Here is an 18,645-nt window from a genome sequence, read left to right on the forward strand (position 1 = left end):
GGGAGAGGGCCTCCTGGGGGTCACTCCTGCACAGGAGTTCCGTTCCTTTAGGTGCTGGGGGCTGCGGGTGCAGGGTCTTTTCCAGCCGTCGGGAAATGGAGTTCAGGCAGTCGCGGTCAGGGGGAGCCTCGGGATTCCCTCTGCAGGCGTCGCTGTGGGGGCTCAGGGGGGACAACTTTGGTTACTCACGGTCTCGGAGTCGCCGGAGGATCCTCCCTGAGGTGTTGGTTCTCCACCAGTTGAGTCGGGGTCGCCGGGTGCAGTGTTGCAAGTCTCACGCTTCTTGCGGGGAGTTGCAGGGATCTTTAAATCTGCTCCTTGAAACAAAGTTGCTGTTCTTTTGGAGCAGTGCCGCTGTCCTCGGGAGTTTCTTGTCTTTCTTGAAGCAGGGCAGTCCTCAGAGGATTCAGAGGTCGCTGGTCCCTTGGAAAGCGTCGCTGGAGCAGGTTTCTTTTGGAAGGCAGGAGACAGGCCGGTGAGTCTGGGGCCAAAGCAGTTGGTGTCTTCTGTTCTTCCTCTGCAGCGGTTTTTCAGCTCAGCAGTCCTCTTCTTCTTGTAGTTTCAGGAATCTAAATTCTTAGGTTCAGGGGAGCCCTTAAATACTAAATTTAAGGGCGTGTTTAGGTCTGGGGGGTTAGTAGCCAATGGCTACTAGCCCTGAGGGTGAGTACACCCTCTTTGTGCCTCCTCCCAAGGGGAGGGGGTCACATCCCTAATCCTATTGGGGGAATCCTCCATCTGCAAGATGGAGGATTTCTAAAAGTCAGAGTCACCTCAGCTCAGGACATCTTAGGGGCTGTCCTCACTGGCCAGTGACTCCTCCTTGTTTTTCTCATTAACTCTCCTGGACTTGCCGCCAAAAGTGGGGGCTGGGTCCAGGGGGCGGGCATCTCCACTAGCTGCAGTGCCCTGGGGCATTGTAACACGAAGCTTGAGCCTTTGAAGCTCACTGCTAGGTGTTACAGTTCCTGCAGGGGGGAGGTGTGAAGCACCTCCACCCAGAGCAGGCTTTGTTTCTGTCCTCAGAGAGCACAAAGGCTCTCACCGCATGAGGTCAGAAACTCGTCTCAGCAGCAGGCTGGCACAGACCAGTCAGTCCTGCACTGAACAATTGGGTAAAATACAGGGGGTATCTCTAAGATGCCCTTTGTGTGCATTTTTTAATAAATCCAACACTGGCATCAGTGTGGGTTTATTATTCTGAGAAGTTTGATACTAAACTTCCCAGTATTCAGTGTAGCCATTATGGAGCTGTGGAGTTCGTTTTTGACAGACTCCCAGCCCATATACTCTTATGGCTACCCTGCACTTACAATGTCTAAGGTTTTGCTTAGACACTGTAGGGGCATAGTGCTCATGCACATATGCCCTCACCTGTGGTATAGTGCACCCTGCCTTAGGGCTGTAAGGCCTGCTAGAGGGGTGACTTACCTATGCCACAGGCAGTGTGAGGTTGGCATGGCACCCTGAGGGGAGTGCCATGTCGACTTAGTCATTTTCTCCCCACCAGCACACACAAGCTGGCAAGCAGTGTGTCTGTGCTGAGTGAGGGGTCCCTAGGGTGGCATAAGACATGCTGCAGCCCTTAGAGACCTTCCCTGGCATCAGGGCCCTTGGTACCAGTTACAAGGGACTTACCTGGGTGCCAGGGTTGTGCCAATTGTGGAGACAATGGTACATTTTAGGGGAAAGAACACTGGTGCTGGGGCCTGGTTAGCAGGGTCCCAGCACACTTCTCAGTCAAGTCAGCATCAGTATCAGGCAAAAAGTGGGGGGTAACTGCAACAGGGAGCCATTTCTTTACACATGTTTTAGGCCAAAGAATTCTCTCTATCAAAACTCAGCATTGCATTTCATTTTTCTCTCTATTTTGTTAAAATGGTGCAGACAATTGAATTATATAGTGGGTCAATATAAGGTATCTCTACTGCAAAAACGAATGAATCCCCTCAACAATAAATGTAAAAGCAACAAAGAGTGCGTTTGTGCCCATGAAAGCCTAGCTCTTTTAAAATTATGCATATGTTTTATTCCACAGAGGTACAGGAACCAGTAAAGAACAAAGGAAAAGTGATAGACAGATTAACATGATGAAAAGTTACTTATTCGTAATTATGGTTCTCAGTCAGGAATATTTGGGGAATTCATGAACACTGAATATCTCTGCCTCGAAGTTGTATCCCAGAACACTGTTTGTAAGAGGATTTTTTTTTTTTTTTTTTTTAAAGAAAAGCTTTTTAAAATCTGTAAAATAGTCTTTGTAGCCCTATACTAAACTTAATGTGCCCTATTTTATTTTAACTATGAATATATTTTAAAATTAGCAGAGATGCAGTGTATTTGTAATTATTTATCAATGTGTTCAGTTAATTAAAACCATTACACAATCGGTACGTGACTAAAAGAAAAAGGATCAGTTTTAAATTAAAATATTCAGCTAGACTGCGGAGAATCACAGAGTTGCTTACTGACTAATTGTGCACACTTGTCTTGCTCGTTCAGTCTCTTGCACACTGCACAGTGCATTTAAGGCTCAAGGTTGACCTGCTGTCGCGGCTCGCAGGGGTTAAAACGGGCAGGGCGGTGCAGTGGTGGTAATAAAATAAAAATTAAAATAGTTTAAAAAAAAAAAAAGTACCAGCCACGCCGCTCCTCTATTCCTTCAGCACGCACAGGCTCCAGCCTGCCCTGCGGCCAATCCGAATACTGCTAAAAGCAGAATTTGGATTGGCTGGAGCACCCTGGCTGGGTGTTCCGAGGCAGAGTGGAAGTCTCTGCCTGCTCTCTCCAACCCACTAACACAGTGCCGGGTTGGAGAGAGCCCAGTACGCATGTGTATTTGGCCAGCTCGAGACAGCTGGCCAAACATACATGTGCACTGAGTGGGGAGTGCTGTGCACTCCCCCTCCATTCCTGTCATCCCCCATGGCCCTATCCTTTCACAACGAAATCATAATAAATATAGTTTATTATGGTTTTATTGTAAAATGTTTGCAGCTGCTGCTGCTGGTGGGGGCGGGGGGGGGGGGGGGGGAGGGCAGGGGTACACACTCCTCCGCCATAGAGGAGCTGCCGCTGTTGACCTGGCTATCCCAGACGGAATGTCTCAGGCAGTCAGAAGTCAGTTCATAGCTGCTAACCACGAGTGTTACAAGAATCCAACAGTACTTTTAATTCAATCTAACCCCTTTGCTTCCTGGGGAGCAGGGAGTAAGTTTCTTCTCCGCCACATAATCTTTGCTGACATTTCTAAAAACTCAATAGCAAGCTTTCTTCCCAATGGCAGGAATCATTATCAGCACACAGCAGAAAAAAACACTGAATATAAGTAAAACTAACCAAAGGGATTGGGCAGAGATGCAAGACCTAAGAGGGGATCTATTCTGCAATCAGAATCCAGACAAAAAATATCTTGCAAATATGTACAAAGATCTCTGGGTAGCTCTACTGATTACTTCGAATGGGAGAACTTTCCTAAACAAGTCTATAGTTATTGTTTTTCCTACTTTGCCTTGTCCTTCATATGCAGTTTACACCACATGCCATCAGTATGTACCATGCTTTGCATCTTTACCTTTTCCAAGTGAACCCTCTCATGCTTCAGGAGCTCAGACTTCCAACGGAAGCCCTTGCCACAGTCGCTGCAGTGGAACGCCCGCTCCCCAGTGTGGATCTTCAAGTGCGTGGTCAGGTGCTGCCGCTGGATGAAACTTTTGCCGCACTCTGGACACTTGTAGGGTCGCTCCCCCGTGTGAATCCGCTCATGGATTTGGAGAGAGGTGTGCCGTCGGAAGGACTTCCCACACACGTTGCAGATGTAGGAGCGCTCCCCGGAGTGTGCTTGCAGATGTGTCTTTAAAGTCCTCTTATTATAGAAGATTTTCCCACACTCTGCACACTCTGCAGGCGTCCTATCTATTTTGGGAGCTTTAGTACGTGCTGATCTGAGGATACTTTTACCACTTCTGGAAGAGACCAGTTTTCCTGTTGCAATGGCTTTGGATGTCTCTGGTGTCTGTGCCTCTTCCGGACCTTGAGGATCAGGCTTCAGCTTGTCCTGACCTGCATGACAACGTGGAAAGAGAGCAGCACAGTTACAGATGTGCTTAACATGATGAACACAAAAATGTTATATGTAAATTGTAAACGTCTTGATTTTCTCCCTTTTAACATTACTTATAATCAGTTTGCTGTAAATTCCTTAACTATAAATTTCACACGCCTGGGTAGAATTTCCTGCACTTCTCCAGCAATCCTGATGTGAGGTGTTTAAGACCATCACTATGGAAAGGAGTCGCAACCTAGAGGGTACACTTCAAGTATGATGCCTTTTTGTGGGGGTCCTAGGGCGGTTGGTGGATACTGGGCATGAGGTTGCTATCAGTTTGCCACTAATGCCAATATACTCCATTTGGATAATCACAGTAAACACTCAAGCCTTTTGACACCATGAAGGTAGGAGGGTAGATACTACGATACAGCATGACACAGTACTTAACACTCAACAATGGAAGTGATTTAAGTGCAAAGAATGAAAATGTCACTTACCCAGTGTACATCTGTTCGTGGCATCAGTCGCAGTAGATTCGCATGTTCTGCAATAGCTCGCCATCTGGTGTTGGGCCGGAGTGTTACAAGTTGTTTTTCTTCGAAGAAGTCTTTCGAGTCACGGGACCGAGTGACTCCTCCTTTTGTCTCCATTGCGCATGGGCGTCGACTCCATCCTCGATTGTTTTTCCCCGCAGAGGGTGAGGTAGGAGTTGAATTGTAGTAATAGTGCCCATGCAATGGAGTGACTAAGTATGCACCTATTTAAGGTTGAGATGATACATATAGAAATAATTGAAGGTAACTTCCAAACTGCTACAGGCTCCCGGGGAGGCGGGTGGGCACATGCGAATCTACTGCGACTGATGCCACGAACAGATGTACACTGGGTAAGTGACATTTTCAGTTCGATGGCATCTGTCGCTGTAGATACGCATGTTCTGCATAGACTAGTAAGCAGTTATTTCCCCAAAAGCGGTGGATCAGCCTGTAGGAGTGGAAGTAGTCTGAAATAATGTCCTTAATACGGCTTGACCTACTGTGGCTTGTTGTGCGGATAACACGTCTACACAGTAGTGCTTGGTGAATGTGTGAGGCGTAGACCATGTGGCTGCCTTACATATTTCTTGCATTGGGATGTTTCCTAGAAAGGCCATGGTAGCACCTTTCTTTCTGGTTGAGTGTGCCCTTGGTGTAATGGGCAGCTGTCGTTTAGCTTTAAGGTAGCAGATTTGGATGCATTTAACTATCCATCTGGCTATACCTTGTTTTGAAATTGGGTTTCCTGCGTGAGGTTTTTGAAATGCAATAAAGAGTTGTTTAGTCTTTCTGATGTTTTTTGTTCTGTCAATGTAATACATTAATGCTCTTTTGACATCTAATGTATGTAGTGCCCTTTCAGCTACGGTATCTGGCTGTGGAAAGAACACTGGAAGTTCCACTGTTTGATTTAGATGGAACGGTGAAATAACCTTTGGCAAAAATTTAGGATTGGTCCTCAGGACGACTTTATTTTTGTGTAGTTGTATAAAAGGTTCTTGTATAGTAAACGCCTGAATCTCGCTTACTCTTCTCAGGGAAGTAATGGCGATGAGAAATGCCACCTTCCAGGTTAGGAACTGTATGTCGCAGGAGTGCATGGGTTCAAAAGGTGGACCCATAAGTCTAGTTAGGACAACATTTAGGTTCCATGAAGGAACAGGTGGTGTTCTTGGTGGTATAATTCTCCTAAGGCCCTCCATGAATGCTTTAATGACTGGTATTTTATATAGGGAAGTTGAATAGGTAGTCTGCAGGTATGCAGATATTGCTGCAAGGTGAATCTTAATGGAAGAGAAAGCTAGGTTAGATTTTTGTAAGTGAAGCAAGTAACCCACTACATGTTCTGGAGTTGTGTGTAATGGTTGTATTTGATTAATATGGCAGTAGCAAACAAACCTCTTCCATTTACTTGCATAGCAGTGCCTGGTGGATGGTCTTCTTGCTTGTTTTATGACTTCCATACATTCTTGGGTAAGTTGTAAGTGCCCGAATTCTAGGATTTCAGGAGCCAGATTGCTAGATTCAGCGATGCTGGATCTGGGTGTCTGATCTTTTGGTTGTGCTGTGTCAACAGATCTGGCCTGTTGGGCAATTTGATGCAGGGTACCACTGATAGGTCTAGCAGCGTTGTGTACCAGGGTTGCCTTGCCCAAGTTGGTGCTATCAATATGAGTTTGAGTTTGCTTTGACTGAGTTTGTTTACCAGGTAAGGAAGGAGAGGGAGAGGAGGAAAAGCGTAAGCAAATATCCCTGACCAGTTCATCCATAGGGCATTGCCTTGGGATTGTTTGTGTGGGTACCTGGATGCGAAGTTTTGGCATTTTGCGTTCTCCCTTGTCGCAAACAAGTCTATCTGAGGTGTTCCCCAGAGTTTGAAATAAGTGTTCAGAATTTGGGGGTGAATTTCCCATTCGTGGACCTGTTGGTGATCTCGAGAGAGATTGTCTGCGAGTTGATTTTGTATCCCTGGTATAAACTGTGCAATTAGGCGAATTTGGTTGTGAATTGCCCAATGCCAAATTTTTTGTGCTAGCAGGCTTAACTGCGTGGAGTGCGTCCCTCCCTGCTTGTTTAGATAATACATTGTTGTCATGTTGTCTGTTTTGACGAGAATGTATTTGTGAACGATTATTGGTTGGAAAGCTTTTAGTGCTTGAAAAACTGCTAGAAGTTCTAGGTGATTGATATGCAGTTTTGTTTGATGTACGTTCCATTGTCCTTGTATGCTGTGTTGATCGAGGTGTGCTCCCCACCCTGTCATGGAAGCATCTGTTGTTATTACGTATTGTGGCACTGGGTCTTGGAAAGGCCGCCCCTTGTTTAAATTTATGTTGTTCCACCACAGAAGCGAGAGGTAAGTTTGGCGGTCTATTAACACCAGATCTAGAAGGTGACCCTGTGCTTGAGACCACTGTGATGCTAGGCATTGTTGTAAGGGCCTCATGTGCAGTCTTGCGTTTGGGACAATGGCTATGCATGATGACATCATGCCTAGGAGTTGTAATACCATCTTTGCCTGTATCTTTTGTGTTGGATACATGCGTTGTATGATGGTGTTGAAATTTTGAATTCTTTGTGGACTTGGAGTGGCTACTCCCTTTGATGTGTCTATTATGGCTCCCAGGTATTGTTGTACCTTGCGTGGCAGAATTTTGGATTTTGTGAAATTGACGGTGAACCCGAGTTTGAAGAGGGTTTGTATGATCTGATTTGTGTGATTTGAGCACTGTATGAACGAATGGGCCTTGATTAGCCAGTCGTCCAAATATGGGAACACATGTATTTGCTGCCTTCTTATGTGTGCAGCGACTACCGCTAGACATTTGGTAAAGACTCTTGGTGCGGTTGTTAATCCGAAAGGCAGTACCTTGAATTGGTAATGTATTCCTTTGAATACAAACCTTAGGTATTTCCTGTGAGATGGGTGTATTGGTATATGGAAATAAGCATCCTTGAGGTCTAAAGTTGCCATGTAGTCGTGTAGTTTTAGCAATGGCAATACTTCTTGTAGTGTGACCATGTGGAAGTGGTCTGATTTGATGAATGTGTTCACTACTCTGAGGTCTAGGATTGGTCTCAGCGTTTTGTCCTTCTTTGGTATCAGAAAGTACAGTGAGTAAACTCCTGTGTTTATCTGTGTGTTTGGCACTAATTCGATTGCATTCTTTTGCAATAGTGCCTGCACTTCTATCTCCAGGAGATTGGAATGGTGTGTTGTTAAATTTTGTGCTTTTGGTGGTATGTTTGGAGGGAATTGTAGAAATTCTATGCAATAACCATGTTGGATAATTGCTAGAACCCAAGTGTCTGTAGTGATTTCCTCCCATGCTTTGTAATAATGACCTATTCTTCCCCCCACTGGTGTTGTGTGGAGGGGGTGAGTGACATGTGAGTCATTGTTTAGTAGTAGGGGTTTTGGGGCTTTGAAATCTCCCTCTATTTCTAGGGAATTGCCCTCCTCTATATTGTCCCCGAAAACCTCCTCTATACTGTCCCTGGTAAGTGGACGGTGTTGCTTGTGAGGTGCTGGCTTGTGTGCTTTGACCCCGAAACCCCCCTCGAAAGGGCGTTTTACGGAATGTGCTGTAATTCCCTCTGCTCTGCGGGGAGTAGAGTGCGCCCATGGCTTTGGCAGTGTCCGTATCTTTTTTGAGTTTCTCAATTGCTGTGTCCACTTCTGGACCGAACAGTTCTTTTTCATTAAAAGGCATATTGAGAACTGCTTGTTGAATCTCTGGTTTAAATCCAGACGTTCGGAGCCATGCATGCCGTCTGATAGTTACAGATGTATTAATTGTCCGTGCAGCTGTATCTGCAGCGTCTATGGAGGAACGTATCTGGTTGTTGGAGATGGTCTGTCCCTCCTCAACCACTTGTTTCGCCCTATTTTGGAAGTCCTTGGGCAGATGTTCAATGAGATGTTGCATCTCGTCCCAGTGGGCTCTGTCATAGCGCGCAAGTAGTGCCTGGGAGTTCGCGATGCGCCACTGGTTTGCAGCTTGTGCTGCGACTCTTTTACCAGCTGCATCGAACTTGCGGCTTTCTTTATCTGGGGGTGGTGCATCTCCAGATGTGTGAGAGTTGGCCCTTTTCCTAGCTGCTCCTACAACAACAGAGTCTGGTGGCAGCTGTGTAGTGATGAAAACCGGGTCCGTAGGAGGCGGCTTATACTTCTTTTCCACCCTTGGCGTGATTGCCCTACTTTTGACCGGCTCCTTAAATATGTCTTTTGCGTGCCGGAGCATACCAGGGAGCATAGGCAGGCTTTGGTAGGAGCTGTGGGTGGAGGAGAGTGTGTTGAACAAGAAATCATCCTCGACCTGTTCTGAGTGGAGGCTTACGTTATGAAATTGTGCTGCTCTGGCCACCACCTGAGAGTACGCGGTGCTGTCTTCTGGTGGAGATGGCTTTGTAGGGTAGGCCTCCGGGCTGTTATCTGACACTGGGGCATCGTATAGGTCCCATGCGTCCTGATCTTGGTCACCCTGGCTCATGGTGGTGTGAGCTGGGGAGTGAGATGGAGTTTGTGCTGGTGAAACGGTAATCACGGGCGGAGGAGAGGGTGGTGGTGTAATTCTTTTAACCACTTTTGGTTGTGGTGCTTGTTCCGTCTGGAACTCCAACCTTCTCTTTCTCCTAATGGGGGGAAGGGTGCTTATTTTTCCTGTCCCCTGCTGAATGAAGATACGCTTTTGCGTATGGTCCACATCAGTTGCTTGTAGCTCTTCCTCAAACCTATGCTTTTGCATTTGGGAGGTTAGCGAGTGCTCTTCTGTATAAGAGCCTGAAGCTGGGTCGCTTGCAGTTTGTTTCGGCGTTGAAACTTTGTCTGCGTGTTTTTTCGGCTCCGAGGTGACTTTTTTCCTTTTCGGGGCCGAAACCTCTCGGCGTCGATCTGTTTCGGTGCCGCTGTCTCGGCGTCGAGCCGTGTCCACACCGGCATCTCGGTGTCGAGGCTTGTCTCCAGCACTTTCTCGGTCCCGAGAAGGCTGCGTGCCGGTGTCTCGACCGGAGTCGGACGATCTCGGCACTGTTTTGGCCTTTTTCGGTGCCGACGGTCGGTCACCGAATTTATGGGTGGAGCCATGGCCTGGTGGCAGTGGCGTCCCCTGGGCCTTGTAAATGTTTCTTTGTGTGGTTTTCGACATCTTACTCACGGTTTGTGTGTCGTTGAATCCTTCGGAGTCTGAGTCTTGGATCGAGAAGGTACCTTCTTCTTCCTGTTCCTCGAACTCCCGTTGGGCTGTCGGTGCGGACGCCATTTGAAGTCTTCTGGCTCGACGGTCTCGGAGTGTTTTTCGGGACCGGAACGCACGACAGGCCTCGCAGGTGTCTTCGCTGTGCTCAGGTGACAGGCAGAGGTTGCAGACCAAGTGTTGGTCTGTGTAGGGGTATTTATTGTGGCATTTGGGGCAGAAACGAAACGGGGTCCGTTCCATCGGCGTTCTTCAGCACGCGGTCGGGCCGACCAGGCCCCGACGGAGGATCGAAAAACTACCCCGAAGGGCACCGGAGCTCTTCGATCTTCGATGCGGTGTGGAATCTAAGTACGCCGATCCCGAACGCAACAATACCGACGAAAATCTTCCGAAATTAGCTAATTTTCCGTTCCGAAACTCGGAGCGACAGGAACACGTCCGAACCCGATGGCGGAAAAAAAACAATCGAGGATGGAGTCGACGCCCATGCGCAATGGAGACAAAAGGAGGAGTCACTCGGTCCCGTGACTCGAAAGACTTCTTCGAAGAAAAACAACTTGTAACACTCCGGCCCAACACCAGATGGCGAGCTATTGCAGAACATGCGTATCTACAGCGACAGATGCCATCGAACGATGAGTTATTTATAGGTAAGGAAAACAAGCAGTACAGATAATTTACGGTGAAATTCAGATACAGCTACAAGCAAATGTATAGCTTTATATAATAATATACTATAATATAATATAATATAACCATGTATTTTTCAATCACATACAGCTCTGTGGCTAGTGTGATCCTCAGTAATTATGAGCTCTTGAGCATCATCAGAACTTAATGGGTTTCCTTTGGTGTTGCCTGTGTCCGAGACAATGTCCCTAGTCTGAGTCCATGCGCAAGAGGTGTCAGGCAAAGAAATAGCAAGTATGCTGTGATATATCTAGTCCTCAGCGCCTCCGAATGCAAACTGCAGAACTCGGTGAGCTGAAGCCTGGGCTTCTTGGTTTCCATAAAATAATTTCCCGGGGCAAAGGTTTTTTCTCTCAGTTGCCACCTGAACAGCTGAGATTCCACCACAGTAAAGGACATTATGATTTTTAGAGTGCCAGGTATGTCATTTGCTAGTTCCTGGTGGTTACCTTGGATTCTGTAGTCTGTTTCAAGTCAGGACATTTAAAGGCCCACCAGAGCTCAATGTGTTTGATGCGGGGCAGATCTAGTAATGGTTCTGCACCCACTATGAAATCTCTAGGGATAACAAACTTCAGGCCAAGTATTTTTGAAAGGGAGATCCATGGTGAAGATTTACTGGTAACGGGTTCCTGTGAGAGTGGGGGCGCCCAGTCAGCCATAAGACTTCACACTAGTAATGAATATTTAGGGTGAGGGACCAAACAAGGCTTTACATCACGGTTTTTAGTATTAGCTAAAAGATGATTCAGACAGTTCTGGCATCTGTGCCCAGCTGGGCTGGAGAAGAGGCAGAGGAGGACACTCTCTGTATGGGGTAGGTTGGGAATATTGCAGGTTCATCACAAATGAAAGAGGGAGGCAGGTCTGCTGCTCCTTGATCCAGGCCATGCATTGCCTACTGATTTTTATTTTTATCTCTCCAAAGACCATATGGGTGAGAGCATTTTGTGCTCCCTAGGAGGTTCGGTGCACTGATATCGGTCCGACGACCAGGGGTAAACTCCTGTCCCTGCTGAGCACTCCATCTCCTTTACTCCCACCTTGCTTCCGAACACGAGGAAGGAGATACACCCGCTATGGTTCTGCGGCAGGCAAACGTCTTCTCGGCACATGTGTGAAGGGTCTCCATGGTGCTCAAATGGGGCACAAATCAGTGGTTCGACTGGACCCATCTCATACAACTTTGGTGGGAAAGATGGATGTGCACTGTATCCCTTTGTTCAACATTTGCGGGTTTCTTGGTGCAGAAAGCCAACGATTAGAGCACACAGAGTTGTCAAGGTTCACAAGATGGACACATGCCTGACCGGCAGAGCTAGAAACCTCAAGTTCCTGGCGGAGGAGTGGGTTTCACTGAGAAGGGGAAATGTTTGGAACTCTACAGAAAGGATGGTAAACCTCCTTCCATCCAGCAGTTTCAGAGAGGGGATTCTGGGGGAAATGGATGACCAAGCTGTCTTACTCACCATGAGCAAATGACAGCATGCAATGGCATTCCTGCAGGCAGTGCCTAATGACATACACATGTCGAAAAGTAAAGCAAAAAAACACATACCCACTATTAAAGATGAGTTAGGTGATCTACTAATGGAGCCTGGATAGACCTTTAATAGGAAGAGATACCCAGCAATCTCCACTCAAGTTCTGCATAAGCAGCACATGTGCACACCATGCTTACACCCAGCAACAAATGGTACCTCGCCCTCTGCTGCACACACCAGCTGAGAGACTTCATGAGCTGCTAGTGTTTTAAAAAAACAAGTGGCATGAAAGACAATGAATTTCCTGGTGTGGCGGCTGTGCAGAGATGCAGGGAACTCTGTGGGTAAGAGGGTCTGAGGTGCCAAGGCCTGTGGTGGGATCAGGCGTCCTTTAGCTAGTGCCACCTGCTCTACCATTAGCTCTGGGGATGACTGGACTAGTAGTGACTGCCTTGTGACCAATACCCATGCTTTCAAGGAAGCCACCTGTCCCACTTGATTGCCCAAAGCAGATGGAATGCTGGGAGTCAGACAAGCCTATCAGAGAATAACTTATATGCAGGTGATGGTAAAGCAGAGCCCCACACTTCTATTCCTAAACCAGTACACACAACAAAATGTATTTTATAACTATATGATTATTTAATATTTAGCACAAGCCTACAAACCATGTCTATCAGAACGGTTATAATGATTGTAAACAATTAGAAGACTATAGGGTAAATCAGGTCAAATGTCAGATAAATCCCCATCATATTTCATCTGACATCCATAACCTATTAGGCCATTGTTATGTCTAAAAGTTGTCAGCCACCCAACACGTATGTCTGTATTAGTTTACTCAGCCCTTAATTGTGCTGAACAATGTATTGTTTCCCAGCGTAACTTATGCTGCTGTTGGGTCAGGAGTCTGAATTCAGACCTTCAGCATCTCCCCTCAGTAACTGGTCAATGCGTCTAACCAAGGGCTGCCCAAATGTTTTAGAATCACGATCCAGATTATTAGAACAGCAAACGTTTGTGACCCTACTACCTTTTATGGACATGGGGCAGGGCTATTTTTGAATGGCAAAAAAAGCATTGTGTAGTAATGCATTGACATTTATAGACGGCACATTTTCTATTGAGAGGGCCACTAACTTTGCACGAACATACAGTTTTATTGATAAAACTACGCAGCACACAAATGATAATGTGTGGAAATCAGGTTTCTGTAAATATTAATGATTTGTGCATCACTAAGCGTCTTGATGTGTTTTGATCCTCATAAAAGCTGTTAAGCTGTTTCCAGCACACTTCAGAATTTCCTAACTGCTGAATGCATACAGTTCATTGACGGGTATTTACTTGTTGTGTGTTGCAAAACAACATCCTAAAGCCTTTCCTTTCACACTCCCTGTGCTTCAGCAAGATTGTCACATAATTCACTTTACAAATCCCTCTCACTTCAAAGTCACAGAAAGAAACCAATCCCCATGTTAAAATATTAAGCAGCAATTTGTCAGAAGACATAGCCTGACATTTGACCTCTATCGTTAAAGCACAGCAAATGTGACCGGATAAATACAGAATCTAAAGGCATTTTTGTCTATTATTTGGGCATTTCCGACGCAGCAGACATCGTCTTGTAACCCACCATTGGGTCGTGACCTGCAGTTTGGGAAAGGCTTCTCTAGCCCCATCTCTACACTGGTACCTTAAATACCCTTTTATCTAATGGTGTCTGGCAGAGTGAGGAGGGGTCACTTGGAGTTCCATAACCCTACAAAGGTACTCAGCCTTTGGCTTCGTTCATCTACATGGTTATGGAACTCCTCTGTGATGTCCTTTTAATGTACAGCAGGGGATACTTTATCCCTTATACCATGCTGATAAAACCAAAAAGGCTTCTGCCATCAGCAGTGTAACCAGAACAGACTACTGCACACAACAAATGTCATTTGTGGTGATAGATGCTCTTCAGCGCAATCTCCTGGGCTGCAGAGCACCATCTCCTTCTACAAGACATCTTCACCATCTTCACCGATCATCTTCCCTCAAAATATATACAATCCATTTGAACAGACAAGTTATCTAACTGCAAGAGCCTGACCTCACCAGGGCGAATGCCTGGAGAGAACTTTAGGGCAAAGGAATTGTCAACCTTACATTCTGCCGCCTCCGGGTTCCCTCCAGCTCCTTCTTTCCGCTTCACTTCAGAATCTGTCCTCTCTTGCTTGAGGTCTGTGACAGAGTCACTGGGTGGTACCTTCAATTTCTGCAACACACACCGCATGTTTTTAGACTCTTGCTCTTGTTTCAGAACAGCAGCAAAGATAAACATCCTTTACTTACAAAAGCAAATTATGGCTTACTTTTAGCTGCAGATGACACAAATGTTACAGCGGGTGTTTATCACACTTAGCATCACTTTATCACCTGAGGCAGTGCACCTTCCTCAAAAATAAATACAAGACACGCAACAAGAGTGTAAGCCTTGCTGACACCGAAAATAGCTGAAGCTCAGGCAGTGCAATGCAACCAGTTATCGAACAGCACAGGCAGAAGCTGTGCAGGAGTGTCACTGACACAAATAGGTGCACATAAACACAACAGTCCAAGGCAGCATCAGGAAAATGGATACACAAATTCTATAGTAAAGACAGGAAGACTGATAATGTATTTCATATAGCACACAACAGGTACAGTACAGGAATAAGGTGTGAAAAGTAACTTCACGCACACAAACGCGAACACTGCAGACAGAAAGAATCCAAGCTTAACTTGCACGTGTGAGACTCACCCTATGCCACCCCCAGAACCAGTTAATGAGACCAAGGTGTGGGATCAGTTGTCAAGATTCTTTTGGCACACTTTACCATGTATTTGATCAAAAAATCATGATTTATGCATGCTTCACGTATTACCTGTTCTATGTGAACCCTCTCGTGTTTGAGGAGCTCAGATTTCCAGCGGAAGCCCTTCCCGCAGTCACTGCAGTGGAATGCCCGGACCCCAGTGTGGATCTTCTGATGCGTGGTCAGGTGCTGCCGCTGAATAAAGCTCTTGCCACACTGTCCGCACTGGTAGGGACGCTCCCCCGTGTGGATGCGCTCATGGATCTGGAGGGAGGCGTGCCGGCGGAAGCACTTTCCACACACGTTGCAGATAAAGGTGCGCTCCCCAGAGTGTGCTTGCAGGTGCGCCTTTAGAGTCCTCTTATTGTAGAAAATCTTCCCACACTCGGCACAAGCAGCACACGTTTGCTCTACCTTGGGCGTGATTGGTGGTGCCAGTAGAGTGGTGTTGCCACAGTTCATGGCGTTGGCGGGTTCAGCATTGGCTGCTGATCCACGGTGATTCTCTGATATGTGGTCAGAACAGTTCTGTTCCCCTGGGAAGGCCTCTCGCGGCTCCAACTTCTCTGGACTTTTGCCTAGGCGCTTTTCCCCCAAGGCCTTGTCGATAAGCCCTTCACCTAAACAAAAAGAAACTATAAGTCAGCTAGGCTCGCAATGTAAAATAAGGAAAGGATCTAGAAGTATTTACATAGGTGTCTAAAATATACATTTTGAATATTACTCCAGCAAAGGAAGGCAGTTCAATTTAAATCTGAAGACAGTCTGAAATTGTAATTAAGAACTTTCATATTTAAATTAAAATATACAATACATTTTTCGAATTTTTCAGATGAAATACATAATTAAAATATACTCTTAATTGTTTAAATGAAATACACCGTTTTTACTAACTGAACGTTAACTTGAGCATAAGTATCCCTTCTAGGGTCTAATCCAGCGCTGGTGAAATATTTGCTAAAAAATGGCAGAAGAGAATCTGTTGTGTTTCAAACTGGAGGTGGGGGGTTGTGGTCAGACTTAGAATCAGGATCCCTGAATTTTAGTTTCCGGTCCCCTACTTGACCACTTCCTGTGTTCCTGCATAAATCACACTATCTTTCAGCCCTAGGTCTCTTAACTCCCTATACTGAGAATGCTTAAAATTAACTACATGTTAATTTGTAGTTCATGAACAAATGCAATTTTGCATGTGAAATGTTTTCAATGATTTGCATTCTAAACATGTTTAAAAGACGTATGTTTTTTGCTCAAATCAAATGTCCTGTTTTGACATAGTTTTTAAAAGTGACACTGACAATCACTTCCAATTGATCATGATGCTTGGCGAGCTAATTAGTAATTTTAGATTCTTTTAATATGAAAGCCCCAAACTCACACTAAGGGAATGAAAACCCCAAACCTGCACTAAGGGAATGATAGGGCAATGGAGAACAAGCTCAGACTGACTGCTTAGGGCAGTGTAGGAAACAATGACTATATCATATGGTAAATCCTGCAATTGGTTTGAACAAAAGCATTGCCCAAGGAGTTTTGCAACACTGTTCCTGTGAAAGGATCACTTGATGGACTGATCTACTGGGGACAAGCAGAGCAGGAGCTACCTGCTGGGCATCATGGGCATCACCGATTTGGGCACAGGTAGCTGCCAGAGGGCGCTCAGGGAGAGCGTTGGGGACTACTTTTGCTGCCGGCTGTGCTATAACTGTTCTGAATGCTTACCAGGAACTGTCCAATGCTGCAGGCCATACTATACCTGTAGTGCATGCAAAGACATGTTCATAAAGACCCTTTCAGGATGCAGATATCGCAGTGGCTTTGACACTGCTTGGTCAACATCCGCTGATGTACCTGCACTATTACTGAACACTGTACAATTTATAAGGAGGCGCATTGTACATGCATACCGATCGAAATGCACCAAGTCGAGAAAGAATCTTTGATGCCCAACTTGCTACCTCCTCTTCTTCATAGGAGATCCAGTTATCAGCACACCCTGAGACACAGCTGTCAACAATTTTTTAATCTAATTACCAATCAAATCTCCATCCCAAGGCACTCAAACGCTTGATATTTCTTGTAAGAGGAGCTCAGTAAACTTCTTACTGACGTCAGAGTAGATTTAACAAACTGCTAGGCTTTCATTAATTGGTTGGGTCACAATGTCAGAAGTTCTCCAGGATAAAGGAATCCATAAATTGTACACCAAGAACGATCTTACTATGAAGTATATTGGTAATAATCAGCAGAAAACATGACAAGGTGCCTTGAAGAAGATTTACCTTCATTTCTTTACAGCTTTTGGATACGCAGGAAGGCCAAATGAGTATGTAATAAAAACATTAGGGAATCAAGTAGATGGTGTACAATCAGTATCCTTGCAAGAAACTTTATTGCCCTACAAGGGATTTTATACATCTTTGCACAGCAAAGTTCTGACTGCCTTCGGTCACTAGCCTTCTCTTAGGCAATACATTCCACTTCCCTCAACCCACACAAACGCCCTTTGTTGATGCCATGGATGTTTAAAATGCAGCAGAACAGAGAACAGTTGTGGGATCATTGCAAACAGGAAGAATTAGTTACAGTTCAACTTAAGAGCAATGCATGCACAGAACGTGACTCAGCAAAGATACATCTGACTTTACTACACAGTCGTGTAAAATGCCCAAGACCACTTAAAGCCTCAGACCCATCGCGGACAACTATGAGATCATATTGCATAAACTTACATGTAGGAGGGACAAACCATGTGCACTCCCTGAAGCGAAAGTGACCTAATTCTTAGAAATATGTTGTTTACCTGCAGGCCTTTGGGTGCTGAACAGGTTTGTGTCTCTTTGAATCTCCAACTCTCAAAATAATTTCATTTTATAGTTTCCTTTTTCTTCATTCTACAATAGCAAACAGGATCACTACATGATCCGGTACATTGTATTGCTGATGGTCTTGAACATTCCATTGTAGTTCCTCTTCAACCACCTGCCCGAGTTTCCTTAGAAACATATGGCCTTCAACCAGCTCTGAATCACAACTTACACTGGAACAACTAAGGTACTTTGAAAGGTTTAGTGGAAACAGAGATTTCTGAGTGGTAATGTGCATGCACAGCGTTTCGCACAGGCTTTGGTCATGTATAATCACAGGCTCTTCCACACAAGGTTCTGGGATACTAAGGGGCTGATTTAGAGTTTGGTGGAAGGATAACTACGTCACAAACATGATAGATATCGGTCTCCCTTATTACGGATGTATGATGGAACAACGCATGCCTTTACAACCCGGTAAGCAAAATGCATGGTCAGACATATGCTTTTACCACGAAAATTAGTTGGTAGAGGTAAGTATAACATATATATATATATATATATACACATACACACAAATACGTGTGTGTATGTATGTATATATATATGTGTATATATATATATATATATATATATATATATATATGGAAAATGTCACTTACCCAGTGTACATATGTTCGTGGCATGTTGCGCTGCAGATTCACATGCTGTGCACTGTTCCTGCCATCTTGTGTTGGGCTCGGAGTGTTACAAGTTGTTTTTCTTCAAAGAAGTCTTTTCGAGTCACAAGACCAAGTGACTCCTCCCTTTCGGCTCCATTGCACATGGGCATCGACTCCATCTTAGATTGTTTTCCCCGCACAGGGTGAGGTAGGAGTGGTAGAATGAGGTTACTAAAGATGTCCATGCAATGGAATAGATATGTATGAACATAGTTTGTGGTAAAGGAATATTTATTTACATATATACAATTTAAGTGCAACTTAAACGGCTACAGGCTCCCGGGGAGGTGGGAGGGCGCATGTGAATCTGCAGCGCA

At 45.3% G+C, this 18,645-nt stretch overlaps 1 protein-coding gene across 5 annotated transcripts in view; it reads right to left on the reverse strand.

Moving 5' to 3' along the window:
- Positions 1 to 18,645, reverse strand: part of LOC138249702 (zinc finger protein 585A-like) — a 200,177-nt gene that overhangs the window by 100,606 nt on the left and 80,926 nt on the right. For all 5 annotated transcript variants that reach the window (XM_069203692.1, XM_069203695.1, XM_069203694.1 and 2 more), the window contains exons 4-6: positions 14,869 to 15,419; positions 14,111 to 14,219; positions 3,575 to 4,062 (exon numbers count right to left, since the gene is read on the reverse strand). In XM_069203692.1, coding sequence (XP_069059793.1) covers positions 3,575 to 4,062; positions 14,111 to 14,219; positions 14,869 to 15,419 — 1,148 coding nt within the window. The remainder of the gene's footprint in view (positions 1 to 3,574; positions 4,063 to 14,110; positions 14,220 to 14,868; positions 15,420 to 18,645) is intronic.

Source organism: Pleurodeles waltl, chromosome 8 (assembly GCF_031143425.1).
Source record: "Pleurodeles waltl isolate 20211129_DDA chromosome 8, aPleWal1.hap1.20221129, whole genome shotgun sequence".
In the NCBI taxonomy this organism is placed as follows: Eukaryota; Metazoa; Chordata; class Amphibia; order Caudata; family Salamandridae; genus Pleurodeles; species Pleurodeles waltl.